At 49.3% G+C, this 17,356-nt stretch overlaps 1 protein-coding gene across 8 annotated transcripts in view; it reads left to right on the forward strand.

The window, feature by feature from the left end:
- ZNF532 (zinc finger protein 532) overlaps window positions 1-17,356 on the forward strand; it is a 110,482-nt gene that overhangs the window by 37,728 nt on the left and 55,398 nt on the right. For all 8 annotated transcript variants that reach the window (XM_043558991.1, XM_043558992.1, XM_043558996.1 and 5 more), the window contains one exon: window positions 10,259-12,621. In XM_043558991.1, the coding sequence (XP_043414926.1) occupies window positions 10,276-12,621 (2,346 nt within the window). In that variant the 5' untranslated portion in view covers window positions 10,259-10,275. The remainder of the gene's footprint in view (window positions 1-10,258; window positions 12,622-17,356) is intronic.

Below are 17,356 nucleotides of genomic sequence, written 5' to 3' on the forward strand. Positions count from 1 at the left end.
CTGTGCTTTACGCGCTGTGTGTTTGATGACGACGACCTTCTCTCTAAATATCTAACTACCAGTCCTCCCCTGTTCCCGGGGTCGCGTGCTGGTACCGTTTGCTCCCCTCTGTGTTTAGGTGGAGAATTTTCTGACACAAAGAGGTCAGAGCAGAGGGACGGTAGGTGTGGAAGGGGGGTATTCTGCCCTCCCACCCGTTGTCTGCGTGTTGTGTAGCTGGGACAGTAAGTGCTCAGTCTTTCCACCAGGGTTTGTTAATAGAAACCAACGTGTTCCGGGGACTGTGGCATGGGTGGGTTTTGTACGCTCTTGCTTGTTACTGTCAGCTCAGTGACGAAGCGTGTAGGTTGGTCCGTTATTTCCTAGAGCGGCAGAAAGAAGTAGATGGGACGTTCATCATGTCCCTCCGTGCCTCCGTCCATTATTCATCGAACACCCACTCCTTACAGCTGGTAAGCAAACCATGTGGGAAAAAGTTTAAACTTCGTAATAATCAATAACGTAGAAATTGGTATATAGTAAGTTACCTTTTTGCCACCTTAGGCATTTGCTGATATTATTAATATGAAGTCGAGGGACAAGAAGCACCTAAAGAAACTCTGATGCATAGTGGCAGCGGCAGACATCGGTAGAGCCTTTTGGGAAATCATTACGGGACCTTTGGTCAGATCAGAATTTGGGGACTCCTGCGTTCCTCCTTTAGAGACTTAGAATATTCGTAACTAGCTGGCTGCCGGGGTCCACGGGAGGGAAAGATGGCCGGCCGGGGAATGAAATTCTGCTGCAAGGCCACGGGCAGTGGGAAAGGACACAGGCGATGGAACGGGCACGAGGCAACGGGGACTGGGAATGGGCCGTCGAACGGAGTGTTTTCTAGCTGCGAGGCACCTGCTTGATGTCATTTCGTAGCTACACGCTATTAACTGATTGTATGCGTCTTCATGAAACTGTTTTGAAATTATTGTAACTTACAGAAAAGTTGCAAAAATAACGCAAAGAGTGTCTACGTACCCTTTCCCCAGCTTTCCCTGACCACCTTGCATAATTCTAACACTGATCCAAACTGAACAATTACCATTGATCTAACGCTACTGACGATTACAGGCTGTACTCCAGTCAGCAGTTTTGGGACTGACTGTGGAGGACAAGACGTGCACAGTTTTCTTCCTCTCCAGCCTCTCGTGTACAGTCAGAATTGCGTTTTCCCATTAACTTCGGCTAGTTCTTTTCTTCCCTCTGTCTTCTGCACGCTGATACTACTCACCGTGATGTAGTTAGGTTCTTTCTTACAGTTGCTCTTTCGTTTGGGGCCTCCCATCATTCCTGGTTGTCTTCCCCGCCTCCATTTTCATACAGTGAAGTTCTCTGGGTTTTAATAAATGCATAGAAGTGTGTGTCCACCCCCAAAATTGTGATGCAGAGTAGTGTCTTCCCCCCCCCCCCCCCAAATTCCTTCCTGCAGCCCCTGGATTGTAGCAGTGGTATCAGGAGAGTGGATCGCAGAGGGGCCGGCAGGGATCCGGAGGTACAGAATTTGTCCCAGCGATCCGAGTCCTTGACTAAAAGCAGCATGCCAGGAACCCGAAGAGGTCTCCCCTGGTGCCTGCCATCTCTGAGGCCAATTGCAGGGAGAAAAAGGGACAGAGCAGGAAGGAGGGAAGGGGGAAGGTGAGGAACCACCTCTGTCCTCTGGCAGCGTGGGAGTCAGCAGTGTGGAAGAGAGCATCGTGAAGCTGAGTGAGACGGGGGAGGCGGGGCTCCCTGGGGGATAAGTGCAGGGGTCTGCTCTCTGCCCTGGAGATCGTCTTGGCCGCCGGAGAGGCCTCCGTGGGCCAAGCAAAGGAAACCTTCATGGCTGAGCTTTGAGCGCTTGGATCTAAGGGTGACCTTCTTTAGGGGGGTGACGTGGGACGTCGGCCAAGGATTGCAGGTTGAGCTTTGGGAAGGGCTGAGGTTTGTAGAGGCTCTTTGCTTATGTGGAAGGACGTTCCCCTGGCTGTTCCTGCAGGGCTGGGGAGAGGGGACGGGCCAGGAGGGCAGGGAGGAACCTGCTGGCATAGCCTTGAGGACAGTGCGGATGTGCAGGAAAGCTGCTGTGTTTTATTCTTGTATCTCCCAAGGTTGTGCCCTGATTAAGTGGTGCTGTGTTTATATTTCCAGAAGGGTTTTGAACTTTCACATCAGTTCTATTTCACATCGGGAACATCCAGTATTAAGAAGGAAACACTTGGCCAAAGTATCTGCGTATCGAGAATTGATGCAAGGATCATACCGACATTAATATGAGGATTTAGTGAAACAAGTGAACATCTATTCTGGATAAATAGCAACCATATCTACTAATTTCTTGTTAATTCATCCAGAATCAACAAAACATACATTGTGTTCTTTTCACCCTGTGTGTGAAGTGTCTTTTCATATACCACATGGTACCCTGGTGTAGGCTGTGTAGAAAATGTGCTTCTGCCCTTGGGGGGGAGTGGTGGGTGCATAACCAGACCCCCAACCAGTGCAGAAAGGTGGGAGGTGGTGATGCCACAGGTCACACTTCCACCCTGTGGCTGCAGAAGAACCTGTAGACTTACCAGGTGCTCTGGCTTATTGTTAAGATTCATCAGGGTCTGATGAGTGTGGAGGGAAAAGGTAGAATGAACATTTTCCTTTAGCATCTTGTCACTTGCAGGGAGCCTTCAAATGGCATGTAATTCTTAAGAGATTCTCCGTAGATCCATTTGTTGTTGCTTGGTTTTCTTCAGAGCTGTGCACACTTTGGTGTGTACGTGTGTGTATATGTGTGCGTGGGTGTTTTTATTACGATCATTTGTTTTCACGTTCTTATTTTTTGAGGGGGGGGAGAGCGTGAGTTGGGGAGGGGCAGAGAGAGACGGAGACAGAGGATCTGAAGCGGGCTCTGTGCCGACAGGCTGACAGACGGACAGCAGTGAGCCCGACGTGAGCCCGATGCGGGGCTTGAGCCCAGGAACCTTGAGATCGTGACCCGAGCCGAGATCAGGAGTGGGGCGCTAACCTACTGAGCCCCCCAGGGGCCCCAAGGCAGAGGTTCTTAACAGCTGCTCCAGGGACTGAGCTGATCAGATTTTTTCCCCGTTCTTGGAAACACCACAAAACAGACATCTGTTCCCAGCTGGTTTAGGCCAAGTGCAGAAGTGCGGGGCCGACCTGTGTAACTGAACCTGCTTGGTATTTGGAATGGAATTGCAGTGAGAAAATATTTTTCTTTTATAAGCAATTCAGATTCAAGTGGGACGGATAGAAGTGGAAGGCAGAAGGTCAGTTGAGGATAAAGGGATGTGATTTCTTTCTTTCTCCCCTTCCCTTTTTCTTCCCCTGTTTTTTTTTTCCTTCCTTTTGTGGATGGGAGATATAATGGTGGGGAGCCCAGAGAACACTAAAGGTGAGAGAGGGGCTGTTGATAGAGGAAGAACCAAAGGTCTGCAGGCTAGGATAATGGGGAAAATGTGGGCAGCCAGGAGAAAGCAAGTCCCATTTATGTCTTTGAAGACTTGGTAAAAACCAGGAGTGCTAGATTCATTTTCTAGGAGGAACAAATTGAATGCGAAACACTGCTTAATGTTAACGTGTTGTAAGAATGTTATGTATATGTATATATAATATATATTAACACGTATGTTATATATATTTATGTTCAGTTTGGGGGGGGGTAGAGAGAGAGAGAGAGAGAGAGAGAGAAAGAGAGAATGAGTGGGAGCGGGGCAGAGAGAGAGGGGGACAGAGGATCCAAAGCAGACTGTGTGCTATCAGCACGGAACCCGATGTAGACGGGGCTCAAACTCAGGAACCATGAGATCAAGACCTGAGACCCAAGTCTGTCGCTCAACCAACTGAGCCCCCCCCCAGGCACCCAAGAACATTTTGTATTTGAAGGAAAGGTAAGGGGGTTAGAAATATATGTTAGACTCATTACTCTGTTGAATTATTTCTTTTTTTTTTTTTTTTTTTTTTTTTAATTTTTTTTTTTTTCAACATTTATTTATTTTGGGGACAGAGAGAGACAGAGCATGAACGGGGGAGGGGCAGAGAGAGAGGGAGACACAGAATCGGAAACAGGCTCCAGGCTCTGAGCCATTAGCCCAGAGCCCGACGCGGGGCTCGAACTCACAGACCGCGAGATCGTGACCTGGCTGAAGTCGGTCGCTTAACCGACTGCGCCACCCAGGCGCCCCTGAATTATTTCTTTAAAAAGGGCTTCAGTGTCCGCACAGTGCTAGAAAATAGTGACAAATGTGGTCTCCCCAAAAGAATAACAGACGTTGTATTATTTTAGTTGTTCTATGGAAAGTTTGTATAATACCTACAAGGTGGTCAGTATATACTAGGATTATGATGATTCAGAGTTTACTGGTTTTCATGAAAGAAAAGGTTAGTTTCCGCATTTAAACGGGAAATCCGACGTTTTCACTGCTCAGATTGACTTTGCATATCCGTTTTGGAGGCAGAACCCGGACCGGGTCAGGCCTGGATTTAGGCCGGGTCAGGCTCATGTAGGCACATCTCTGGGGATTATCTGAAGTTAGTGTTCACTGGCAAGGTGACACCTGGGCCTTTTACGCTGCCATTCTCTAGTTTAAAACTGGGAAACTGCTCCACGAAGAAGTGTCTTTTATCGGAAAGTGTAAGAAGTATAATGAAGGGGTGAAAAAGGTTTTCTTAAATCTTTCTTTTGACTTGGTAACTTTGGACTTTTGCCAACAAAGACGAACTAGCTTTCTATAATTTTAGGGCTTTGGTAACAAAGGAAATGTTTGGTCTGTGTCATAGGAGAGAATCAAGTGATCATGTGACAGACCCGAGTTCTTTCAATTTCCTTTTTTGTAAACAGGCCTCGCATTCTCCCTGCAGATACTTTCACTGTCTTTGGGTGAAAGGGCATTCTACATTAAGCGCAAATGCTGTTAGTGAATTATAGGTTATTTATATGGGGTTTAGGTTTAAATTAAAAGACTGTTAGTGCCTTTGAAGGAAGGTATGTTTTATAGAGTACAAATGACATGAAAGGCATTGTTACAGTAAAGCTAATTCCGTCTGATAATCAAGCTGTGCAGGGAAGGAGAAGCTAAAGTCAGTCCTTTCTCTATTACCTTTCTTTTATAAAAGATCACCTATTTAGAGAGAGAGAGAAAGAGCGAGCTAGGGAGGGGCAGAGGGGAGAGAGAGAATCCCAAGACCCTGTGCTGCCTGCGCAGAACCCAGCCTGGGGCTCGATCTGACGACTGTGAGATCATAACCTGAGCCCAAATGAAGAGTCGGATGCTAACCCAGTGAGCCACCCAGGTGCCCCTATTTCCTTTTAAAAGAGAAGTCTGAAATTTACTTTTGTAACATTTTCAAAACAGTGGTACCTAGGAATTGGGGTGAAAAATGGTGAACACGTTCAAATGTAAACCTCACTCTTTGTCCCTGGTGTAACTGGGAAGTGAAGAGGGAGTGAAACATCTTCTTCCCCTCCAAGCGGAAAATTTGCTCTGGCCTTCCTGAATGCGGGAAGGGAACGGCTAAGAGGCCCGCGTGATTGTGGGGCTGGAAAACATTTCTGTAAACCATAGAAGAAGTGTGAAGTTACAGAGAGCGGGATTCATTACATGATTCTACAAGCCCGCAGAGGTGAGGCCTGAACACGACTCTGCAAGCCCGCAGAGGTGAGGCCACCGCCGGGTGAGCTTAGGTTTCTGGCAGCACGGCTGCTCCTGTGGGGCCCTGCCCTCACGCCGTCCTGCCTGTCCTGGGTCCTCAACCTTCACATCCTTCAGGTGAACTAGGGGGGCCGACTCCTGGTTTTCAGAACCACTGCTAATTCCCTCTTACCTCCTCGAAATGTCCCGTCGTTTCACCCTCAAGTTCACCCTCTTCCCGCAAGAGAAAGTGTCAAACTGAAGCGACACAGGTGGACAGGAGAGCAGGGTGTGGGGGGCACGTTACCGCAGAGAACGAGTGGCTCCTGTGTCAGGAATGTCTTCTCCCCCACCCCGGGGTTCCTCTCTGGGGTTTTCCAAACCTGAACTCTGCTTTAGTTGGGCGGATAGGAAAAGATACGGGCAGCGTGGTGGGCACCATCCTCCAGCCCGAATGGCAGGTCCCTGTCATGTAAACTGGAGAGGAAGAGGGTGAGATCCGTTTACTAAGCTTCCAAGGATTCCTGGGTACCTGCCAGTTACATTGCAGCCCGCGGCTGTCGTTTGTTCAACAAGCTTTGTTTCACGCAGGACCTTTTATCCTTTCTTGGGATTGCGTGTCCCGGGCCCATCACCCGTGGGCATTTGAATGGCCTCTTGCGTTCTTTTTGTTCCTGAGCCGACTGCCCTCTGGGACGAAAGATGCGGAACTGGATGATGTGTTTTGTTTACCCAAATTACAGGAGGAGGGCACGTGTCATAAAGCCCGCGTCACCATGAAAAAGGGATGGGGAGACCGAGGCAGAGCCTCGTCACCACCAGGCACGTCTAGAGCCTGGGTCCAAGCTTTGGATAAATGGTGACTTAAAAAAAAAGTTTTCAGGGGTTTCCTGGGTGGCTCAGTCGGTGAAGCGTCCGACTTCGGCTCAGCTCATGATCTCGTGGTCCGTGGGTTCGAGCCCTGCGTCGGGCTCTGTGCTGACAGCTCGGAACCTGGAGCCTGCTTCAGACCCTGTGTCTCCCTCTCTCTCTGCTTCTCCCCTGCTTGTGCTCTTTCTCTCTCTCAAAAATAAATAAACATTAAAAAAATTAAAAAACAAAACAGTTTTCAGACCGTTTCACCTCCAGTGGGAGTTGGGTGGGAGTTCATGATTCTGTGTCTTGAGTTCTTTAAGAACCTCAATCTATAAACGTTGATCAGCATGGTTGGTGAAGTTCGACCACGGGGACGGATGCTTTGCTAATGGTGATTTGATGGTGAGTTTTCATTTGTGACTGTAGTTTGCTGCTTAAAAATAACAGTAGTGACATTCAGGGATTATTCCTAAGTGGGTGGACTCTTTCGTGGGTATTATCTGGCAGATGGAGTTTGCGTTTCCTGTATTTTGCAGTTTAAATGTTCAATTTCATTCTAAAAGGAAGACCGTAATCACAGACGTGCCTCGTCATGGATATTTTCACAACGATATTAGCCTAGAACTGTTGATGTTTTCTTCCCTCCGCACCTTTTATCTGGGCTCTAGTTTGATGCTGGGGATACACTGTTTCCTGTCTGGTCCCACAGGCACCTGTCTGAGACAGTGCTGGCCCCGGGGTGTTTCCTCTGGGCTAAGCCGACCATCTAGGGAAAGTGCGGTGACATTCTTAGTTCTGGTCTGAGACATGTGAACGCAAGGTGAGTTGTTCTTTAGCTCATCCCTGTCGAACCTGCGTTTCGATTTCATCTGTATGATTTTTTTTCTTTTTTTTTTCTTCGAATTTTTATTTAAATTCTAGTGAGTTAAAATACAGTGTAATGTCGGTCTCAGGAGGAGAATTCAGTGATTCATCACTTCCATTCAACATCCAGAGCTCATCACGACAAGTACCCTACTTAATACCCATCACCCGACTTCATCTTTTTTTTCTTTTTTTAAGTATTTTTATTTTTATTTTTGAGAGAGAGAGAGACTGAGCGTGAGTGGGGGAGGGGCAGAGAGTGAGGGACACACAGAATCCGAAGCAGGCTCCAGGCTGCCGAAGTTGAGCGCTTAACCGACTGAGCCACCCAGGTGCCCCGGATTTCATCTTTAATAGTAGTTTTTCCCATCCAGATTATTAGAAGGGTTTGGATGTGTCCCACACTGAGTGACCAAGCTGAGGGGGATGTCTTAGTACTGCTGATGGATTTGTGGTTTATGTGAATTTTCACGGGGATGCATATTGTCACCTCAGTAGAAATTCTACCTTGACCCCGGTATAGTTATTTTTGCTAGGAATGCACGATCTTTTACAGATTATACACCCCACCCAAAAAAAGTCATTAAATACTTTAGTAAAATGTGCAAGACAATCTCTCAGTGATTTAAAGCAGATTTTCATGAGGAACAGCCGTTAAGTATTGAAAAGGAAAGAGTCTAACTCTGGAAAACAGTATGGAGGTTCCTCAGAAAACTAAAAATAGAACTACCCTATGACCCAGCAATCTCACTACTAGGCATTTATCCAAGGGATACAGGTGTGCTGTTTCGAAGGGACACGTGCACCCCCATGTTTATAGCAGCCCTATCAACAATAGCCAAAGTATGGAAAGAGCCCAAATGTCCATCAATGGATGAATGGATAAAGATGTGGTGTGTATACACACAGACACAGACACACAGACACAGACACACACACACAGACACACACACACACACAATGGAGTATTACTCGGCAATCAAAAAGAATGAAATCTTGCCATTTGCAACTATGTGGATGGAACTGGAGGGTATTATGCTAAGCGAAATTAGTCAGAGAAAGACAAATTTCCTCTGACTTCATTCATATGAGGACTTTAAGACACAAAACAGATGAACATAAGGGAAGGGAAGCAAAAATAATACAAAAACAGGGAGGGGGACAAAAACATAAGAGACTCTTCAATATGGAGAACAAACAGAGGGTTGCTGGAGGGGTGTGGGAGGAGGGATGGGCTAAATGGGGAAAGGGCACTAAGGAATCTACTCCTGAGATCATTGGTGCACTATATGCGAACTTGGATGTAAATTTTAAAAAATAAAAAAGAAAGTTTAAAAAAAAAAAAGAAAAGGAAAGAGTCTAGGAATATGTATCTATAAATCAGGCTGATTCTTCCATGGAATGTTGCCTAAAATTAGCTATGGCCCCCTTCCCTTTTGTTTCCTATTTTTCCTCTCTTCCTGGTTGCTTGCCTCCATCCACTGCAGGGAGAGGGAATAGGCCCTTAGAGATTCCCTTCCTTCCTGAGGAGCCCAGAGCTAGTGAGTGACGGGGGCTGGGTCTAGGCCCGGCTTCCGGTTAGAAATCCAGTGTGCTCGTGCCTGACTTTGTGGCGTGGTAGTCACGTAGCCTTTATGGTGTCACAGTGAGTGAGACATTGCCATCTTCAGTCAGCTGACAGGCTAGTAGGAACGAAGAGACAAATGTATGCCGTGCTGCATACCAGAAAATACTGGAAACAGGTGGAGTGCTCTGGGGTTCAGGCAGGAGAGAGAGCTCTCTCACAGTGGAGTTACATCTGATTACGTGTCCTCTGCAGGTGGGCAAAGGGTGCCCTTTAAAGACCCCAAGCATTTCACGTGTTTGTAATCGATCCTTCATCCGTAGTAATGGCCGTGACTGTCCATTTCCCTAAAACTGTGTCCTCCTACTGCCCAGGGCGTTGCTGACATTCACAGAACGTTCTCCGCCCCCATCTAGCCCCAGTGCAGAGGAGAAGGCCTCCCTTCTCCCAGGCTCTGCCACACCCTGGGGTCCATGTTGCTCCACGCTGAGAACAATGTCATGGCAGGGTCATCCTCAGCCGCCACAGCCACGTGGACCACTGTGCTGGATGAGTGGCAATCAGGAAATGGCTGTGTGTTACCTTAACCACTAAAAGCAGTGAAGCAGAGAGGGAAAAAGAAGGGACGTTATACTTTTCTGCCAGGAGAGTATTTTTTTCCCTAACATCGTAGAGGAAAGTAGGGTTCAATAAAAACGGATGGAATAAGCTCCTTAGGATTTTTTTTTTTTTTTTTTTTTTTAAATCTCAGGTGGAACTTTATTAGCAGTAGACATTATGTGATGGGTTGGGATGCTCCGTTGTTCCGTGGGCGGGTCGAGATCTGTAATTGGTTTTTTGGTTTTTTTTTTTTTTTTTTTTTTGATTGTCATATATTCCTTTTGATGTAAGAGGCCAGACGTGGTGGTGACTATAATCGTGCTGATTTTGCCAGGAGAATCGAATGGTGTTGAGATCGAAATAGGTTCGGGAATAGCTTTTTGTGAAGACAGTGTGATGAGTCCAGTGATGCATGGCAAGTTTTCTGGGTGTTACGTCGAAACCTACTCTTTGTGCCGTCCTGGTTCCTTCTTGTTAGAGAGGTGCCATGCTGGGAATGCTGTGTGGCATTCTGGAGAAATCAGTTTGAAGCTGTGAGTACCCAGGCTTTACCCACGTTCTCTGGACGTTTGTTCGCTCAGAGTCCCCTCGCTGTAAGAAGGGTAGTTATCAACTTGCTCTCTCCCGGTCATCGTCACTGTGTTTGTGTAAATCCTATAGGGATGTTTATCCCATCGTTACCAAGTTTTCCTTGCTGATGGAATTGTTTCTGTTCGCTTAACAGAACATCTGATCAAATTCATGACCATGGGGGATATGAAGACCCCAGACTTTGATGACCTCCTGGCAGCATTTGACATCCCAGACATGGTCGATCCGAAAGCAGCTATCGAGTCTGTACACGAGGACCAGGAAAGCCACATCAAGCAGAACGCCCATGGCGACGAGGACTCCCACACACCGTCGTCTTCGGACGTGGGCGTCAGCGTCATCGTGAAGAACGTTCGGAACATCGATTCCTCCGAGGGCGCCGAGAAGGACGGCCACAATCCCACTGGCAACGGCTTGCACAACGGGTTTCTCACCGCGTCCTCTCTCGACAGTTACGGCAAAGATGGATCGAAGTCCTTGAAAGGAGATGCGCCTGCCTCGGAGGTGACTTTAAAAGACTCCACGTTCAGCCAGTTTAGCCCCATCTCAAGCGCTGAAGAGTTTGACGACGACGAGAAGATCGAAGTGGACGACCCACCGGACAAAGAGGACGTGCGTTCCGGTTTTCGGGCGAACGTGTTGCCGGGGTCGGCCGCCCAGCAGGACTATGACAAGCCAAAGGCGCTCGGAGGGGACGGTTTGAGCAAAACTGGAATCTCTCCTTCAGGCAATGTAGATAAAAACAGAGTCGTTAAGAGAGAGACAGAAACAAATTCCATAAATCTGAGTGTTTACGAACCTTTCAAAGCCAGAAAAGCAGAGGATAAGCTGAAGGAAAACTCTGAAAAGGTGCTTGAAAACCGGGCCCACGACGGGAAGCTGAGCTCGGAGAAGAGTGAACCCAGCCTCGGCAGCGTCGCGCTGTCGAGGTCAAAGCCATCGTCCAAGCTGTCCTCGTGTATAGCTGCAATAGCAGCACTTAGTGCTAAAAAGGCTGCTTCCGACTCCTGCAAGGAACCGGTGACCGAATCACAGGGGGCCTCTCCGTTACCTAAAGAAGCAAACGATAGTCCCAGAGCCATGGAGAAGTCTCCTGAATCCCAGAGCCTCATCGACGGGACAAAGAAAGTGTCCCTGAAGCAGCCCGATAGCCCCAGGAGCATCTCCAGTGAGAACAGCAGCAAGGGGTCTCCATCCTCTCCCGCGGGGTCGACACCAGCAATCCCCAAAGTCCGCATAAAAACCATTAAGACGTCTTCTGGGGAAATAAAGAGAACAGTGACGAGGGTGTTGCCAGAGGTCGATCTCGACTCTGGAAAAAAGCCTTCCGAGCAGGCGGGGCCCGTGATGGCGTCTGTGACGTCTCTCCTGTCCTCTCCGGCTTCGGCTGCCGTCCTCTCCTCCCCGCCCAGGGCGCCTCTGCAGTCGGCGGTGGTCACCAACGCAGTCGCCCCTGCGGAGCTGACCCCCAAACAGGTCACCATCAAGCCCGTGGCAACCGCCTTCCTCCCAGTGTCCGCCGTGAAGACGGCGGGATCCCAAGTCATTAATTTGAAGCTCGCTAACAACACGACGGTCAAAGCCACGGTCATATCTGCTGCCTCTGTTCAGAGCGCCAGCAGCGCCATCATCAAAGCCGCCAATGCCATCCAGCAGCAAACCGTTGTGGTGCCGGCATCCAGCCTGGCCAACGCCAAACTCGTGCCAAAGACTGTGCACCTCGCCAACCTTAACCTTCTGCCTCAGGGCGCCCAGGCCACCTCCGAGCTCCGCCAAGTGCTAACCAAACCTCAGCAGCAAATAAAGCAGGCAATAATCAATGCAGCAGCCTCGCAACCACCCAAAAAGGTGTCTCGGGTCCAGGTGGTGTCCTCCTTGCAGAGTTCCGTGGTGGAAGCTTTCAACAAGGTGCTGAGCAGCGTCAACCCGGTCCCAGTTTACATCCCCAACCTCAGTCCTCCTGCCAACGCAGGCATCACGTTACCGACCCGCGGGTACAAGTGCTTGGAGTGTGGCGACTCCTTTGCCCTGGAGAAGAGTCTGACCCAGCACTACGACCGACGCAGCGTGCGCATCGAAGTGACGTGTAACCACTGTACAAAGAACCTCGTTTTTTACAACAAGTGCAGTCTCCTTTCCCACGCCCGCGGGCACAAGGAAAAGGGGGTTGTGATGCAGTGCTCCCACTTGATTTTAAAGCCAGTCCCAGCCGATCAGATGATCGTCTCTCCGTCGAGCAATACTTCCGCTTCGTCCTCTGCTCTTCCAGGCTCCGCGGGAGCCGGCACACACACTGTAACGAAGATTCAGGCTGGCATCACCGGGACAGTCATATCCGCTCCCTCCAGCACACCCATCATTCCAGCTATGCCTCTAGACGAAGACCCATCCAAGCTCTGCAGGCATAGTCTGAAATGTTTGGAGTGTAACGAAGTTTTCCAGGACGAGACGTCGCTGGCCACACACTTCCAGCAGGCTGCAGATACGAGTGGACAAGTAGAGTATCCCTTACGTTTTGGTGTTTCGGTGACAGATCTGTAGACATGAGTGCTCTAGACGATGCCCATGATTTTAGGGGTGGGAACTCAATTATAAATGGGAGTGCACGTGTGTGTGTGTGTGTGTGCGCGTGTGCGTGCGCGAGCGCACGAGGGAAAGATTGTCTTCGGAGGCTTGAACAACGTTGAAATAACGAGTCTCATTTTACAAACAACGTCTTTGGAAGACGAGGTCTTTTTTGACAGAAACTCTCTGTACTAGTTGAGCTATGGCGCCTTAGATGTGGGATAAACGCGTTCTTAATTGTTGGGTCACCGGTGTATGTGTGGGAGGTCTGAGATGGGGCCAGTTGTAGTATCCTGCCTTGGTATCGGGTGTTCAAATCAGGTTACATCACCAGCGTTCCTGGTTATTAATGGCAGTTTGGGGATTAAAAAAAATTCCTGTTACTTACAATTACTGCCTTTTACAGTTAAACAGACTTACCGGTACCCACTTAACGTGGTGTGCCTGCTTACGAGAGACGTTGGTCCAGAAGTACGTTCAGTAATAGTCCCCAGTATGATGAATTTAACCTGCAAGTGGAAAACCATCTCCGCTTGAACAGAATGCCTTTGCGTTTCCTCATAGCTTTTCGTTTTTATTTTTATTTATTTGTTATCTTTTTGGGCGCTGAGGTGTAGGTTGATGTTGGTGACATGCAGGTCACAGTGGACGTCAGTGAGCCCTTTTATCTCCTATCATCGTCTTCTGTCCACGAGCCACCATTTGGCCGATGGATCGATCAGTGCGTTTTACAGATACGTGATACTTACCATTTGGAACTAACTGAACGTGTTGAATGAACCAAATTCAGGCTAGAGAGACTGTATGGTTTATTGCCCAAACGAGGAAGCTCATGAAATTGGAAGCGGGTGCTAGTTTGAGCCACTACTGGCTCGAACTTCTGTTTGTGAAGACCCAGTGGCGATCCGCTTTCCTTTATTTGCCGCTGTCTTGTCGCCTGAGGTTGATGTTGTGCTCCAGAGGTCTCTTAGAGCCACCGCGATCAGTTTCCTCAAGGGCCGCTGCTGAGTTCTTTGTAGGATTTGAGCCTGGGGAACAAAAGATCAAGAATACCTCAATAATTTTTTGTTCTGTGGATTTGCAGTTTAGTGGAGGTGGAAATGGTAGAGAGTTTTGAGAGCATCCTTGCAGCATTGGACGTTACGTGTCCTCGGCCCAGACAGTGGAGCGCTCCGCAGAGCGGCCGACTAGTTCGGGCAGGCGGCGGCTGACATAGCTCTTCTACTGTGTCCTTGTGACAGCACCTGGGGTCTTTCTGGGTGCCCTCTGACCTCGTCACTGCTTCATCAGAAGGGTCCTATTTCTTCGAGTCTTAAAAGGATAGAGTTAAAAAAAACAAACAAGCCCATTTCTTTCATTCTGTTTGTTCTCTTGCCTTGTTTCTACGTCCGCTGGTACTCTCCGTGGGGTGGCAGGGTGAGTCCTGGCTTCACAGGGTTCTCCTCACGTCTCGCCTCACCCGTGCGTGCTGGTCAGGATCTGGCATTTGGAGCTGCCCTCCCGTAGTCTGTTCTCTTGGGGAACCTTTGTTTTCTCGGAAGGGGAAAGGCCGTGGGCTCAGAGAAAGGACTTTCCCTTCTTCCGTGTATTCCCCTAGTTTTTCTTCTCCGTTGACTGTTGAGGCTCACCAGCCAAACTAGCGTCAAACTGGGGTGGAGATTTCCCTCGGAGAAGGAGATTTACATCGTGTGTGTGTGTGTGTGTGTGTGTGTGTGTGTGTGTGTGTGTGTCTGTGGTCGCTTTGCCTCGACTTCTGCGTTTTGCTGGGACAAGTGTATAGAGCAGCTCACGTGTTTCACCTGGAATACTTCGGAATGAGTCATGGCAGAATAGCTAACTCTAGGGCCAAATATGCACTGAGCTGAACGTTCCCCTTATTCCGCTCCCCCCCCTACCGCCCCCTGTTGTCTTTTCTTTCCCCACCTCTGCCTGGCTAAGTGTCCACTCAGCTCATATTTAGACTCGGAAGCCTCGGCTGCCTGCGCATCCAGGCGTGACTGGTTGGCAACATAAACGTGTCCCATGGTCTCCTCCTCCTGTTCCCCATCTCCCCTTCTCTTACTGGAGTCCTTGCCCAGAAGGCCCCCCTTCTTCATCGCCATTCTTCTCCGACTAGGCCAGAGGAGGGTTCTCCCGCAGACCCAGGCGGCCAGCCTTGTCTCTCGCTCGGCGGCTCAGCCTGCGCGGTGGTCTGTGGGAACGTTGCCGCTTCGTCAGCGCTCGGTTTAATTAAGCCCACCCCGAGTCTGTTCCATAGTCCGGGACGTTGGTAAGATCCATATGGCTGTTGCTGTGCTGGCCTCAAATGCAGCGGGAGCCAGGAGGGGTCCTCACCCATTGCTGTCACCCGGTGCGGGATCAGGTGACCCTGGTGGGAGAGCTGGGGGCGCAGATGGGAAGAACAGGAGAGAGAAGAGGGAAGGTTCTTCGTTGTGTCTTCTCCGCTTTGCCGTTCACGAGACTCTTGGCCAGTTCACAGTTTGTGGACTTCCGTTGGGAAAAACCAGTCTGGCTGTGTGAACCGGCCCCTCCCTGAGAAGGGCACTTAACACTCGTCTTCTAACAAAATGTGGAAGCTGAGCTAATGGCACCTCAAGTACCAGTCTCTCTCCCGAACCCCGTCTTTCCCCTCTTGCCTGCCGCGGCCAGGTATTTAAAACGTGTACTTTCCTCTTCTCTTCTGACCTCCACGTTCTTGGTGATCCACCCGTGAACTGAGAGAGTGGACTGCCTCCCCCGAGTAGGGACCCCCCTGTGGCTCCCACCCCGGCTCTTCCTTCTGGAATGGGAATCCAGCGGAAGGTTAGTCCCGTGCCTGCAAGCTGCCGGCTTTCTCTTCTGGCTTTCCCGAGCCCTTCCCCGGGCAGGGTTCCCCCCGCCTGCACAGCAGTCTTAGTTAGGGAACCGTCCACAGCCGACTCCTGCACTGACCCTACTGCCGCTGTTGATTTTGAAGGTTCAAGGGCGCGACTGTGGGCTCTCGCAGGACTAACAGGTCCACGACTCCTCATTCATCGCCTGCCAGCTTTTGACTTGACCAGGCCTAGAGACAGGTGTACTACTTCACGAGCAGCGGGAATGTCCTTCCTGCCGTCCTCCCTGCCTTCCCTCCCCACCCCCCCCCCCCCCCCCCCCCCCCCCCCCCCGCCCCACCTCTACTTACAATTACCATAATCATGTCAAAGTTTTACCTGATTACTGCTCCAGTGTTCTGTGCTGACGTTCTGGTCTTCTTTCTCAAATCACTGAATTTTCTTAATTAAACTTTTTTTTTTTTTTAACTTTTTTTAACGTCAGAGAGAGGGGGAGACACAGAATCTGGAGCAGGCTCCAGGCTCCGGGCTGTCATCACAGAGCCCAACGCGGGGCCTGAACTCGCAAGCTGTGAGATTATGACCTGAGCTGAAGTCGGATGCTTAACTGACTGAGCCACCCGGGCGCCCCAGACTTTTTCTTTTTAAGTTGATTTGTTTATTTCGACAGAGGGAGAGAGGGAGAGGGAGAGGGAGAGAGAGAGAGAGAGAGAGAGAGAGAGAGAGAGAATGAACCAGCAGGAGAGGGGTGGAGAGAGGGGGACAGAGGATCCAAAGCAGGCTCTGTGCTGACAGCAGAGAGCCTGATGTGGGGCTCAGATTCATGCTCCATGAGATCGTGACCTGAGAGGAAGTTGAACGCTTAACCAACTGAGCCACCCAGGCACCATAAAGTTAAACTTCTTATTTTGGGATGATTTTAGATTCATGTAAAACAATACGGAGATCTTGTGTATCCCTTATTTACTCTCCCCCAGTAGTACTCTGCAAACCTGTAGAACAGGATATAGACATCACTGCAGTGAATCTATAGAATATTTCCATAACTACTGGGAACTTTCATACTGCTTTTTTTTTTTTTAATTTTTTTTTTTTAACGTTTATTTATTTTTGAGACAGAGACAGAGCGTGAACGGGGGAGGGTCAGAGAGAGAGGGAGACACAGAATCGGAAGCAGGCTCCAGGCTCTGAGCCATCCGCCCAGAGCCCGACGCGGGGCTCGAACTCACGGACCGTGAGATCGTGAGCTGAGCCGAAGTCGGACGCTCAACCGACTGAGCCACCCAGGCGCCCCCATACTGCCTTTTTAGAGCCACCCCTACCTGCTGCTTAACCCCCAGCAACCACTAATCTCTTCTCCATCTTTACAGGTGGTGTTATTTCAGGAATGCTTTATAAATGAAGCCACACCATATGTAACCTTTGGGGACCGGCTCCTTCCCTGGAGATGCATCCAGGTTCTAGCGTGGACCAGTAGTTTGTTCTTTCAAACCACTGAGTAGTAGTCCATCCAAGGTTGGACTGCAGGGTGTACACCTTTCAGTCTTCTCAGGATGTCTGCATTGTTTCCAGCGTGGGGTGAATTTTGAATACAGCTGCTATAAACACTTGTGCACAGGTTTTTGTGTGGACCTAAGTTTGAGTTTGCTGGGATAAAAGCCCGGGTAGACAATTGGTGGGTCGTATGCTGGTTGCACATGTATGTTTTTAAGAAACTCTTCCAGAATGGCTGAACCGTTTCTTATTCCTCGGACAGTGCATGAGTGGTCCAGTTTCTCTGCATCCTCACCAGCTTTAAAAAAAAATTTTTTTTATGTTTATTTATTTACGAATGAGAGAGAGACAGAGCACGA

This window comes from Prionailurus bengalensis, chromosome D3, assembly GCF_016509475.1.
Source record: "Prionailurus bengalensis isolate Pbe53 chromosome D3, Fcat_Pben_1.1_paternal_pri, whole genome shotgun sequence".
NCBI classification, from domain to species: domain Eukaryota; kingdom Metazoa; phylum Chordata; class Mammalia; order Carnivora; family Felidae; genus Prionailurus; species Prionailurus bengalensis.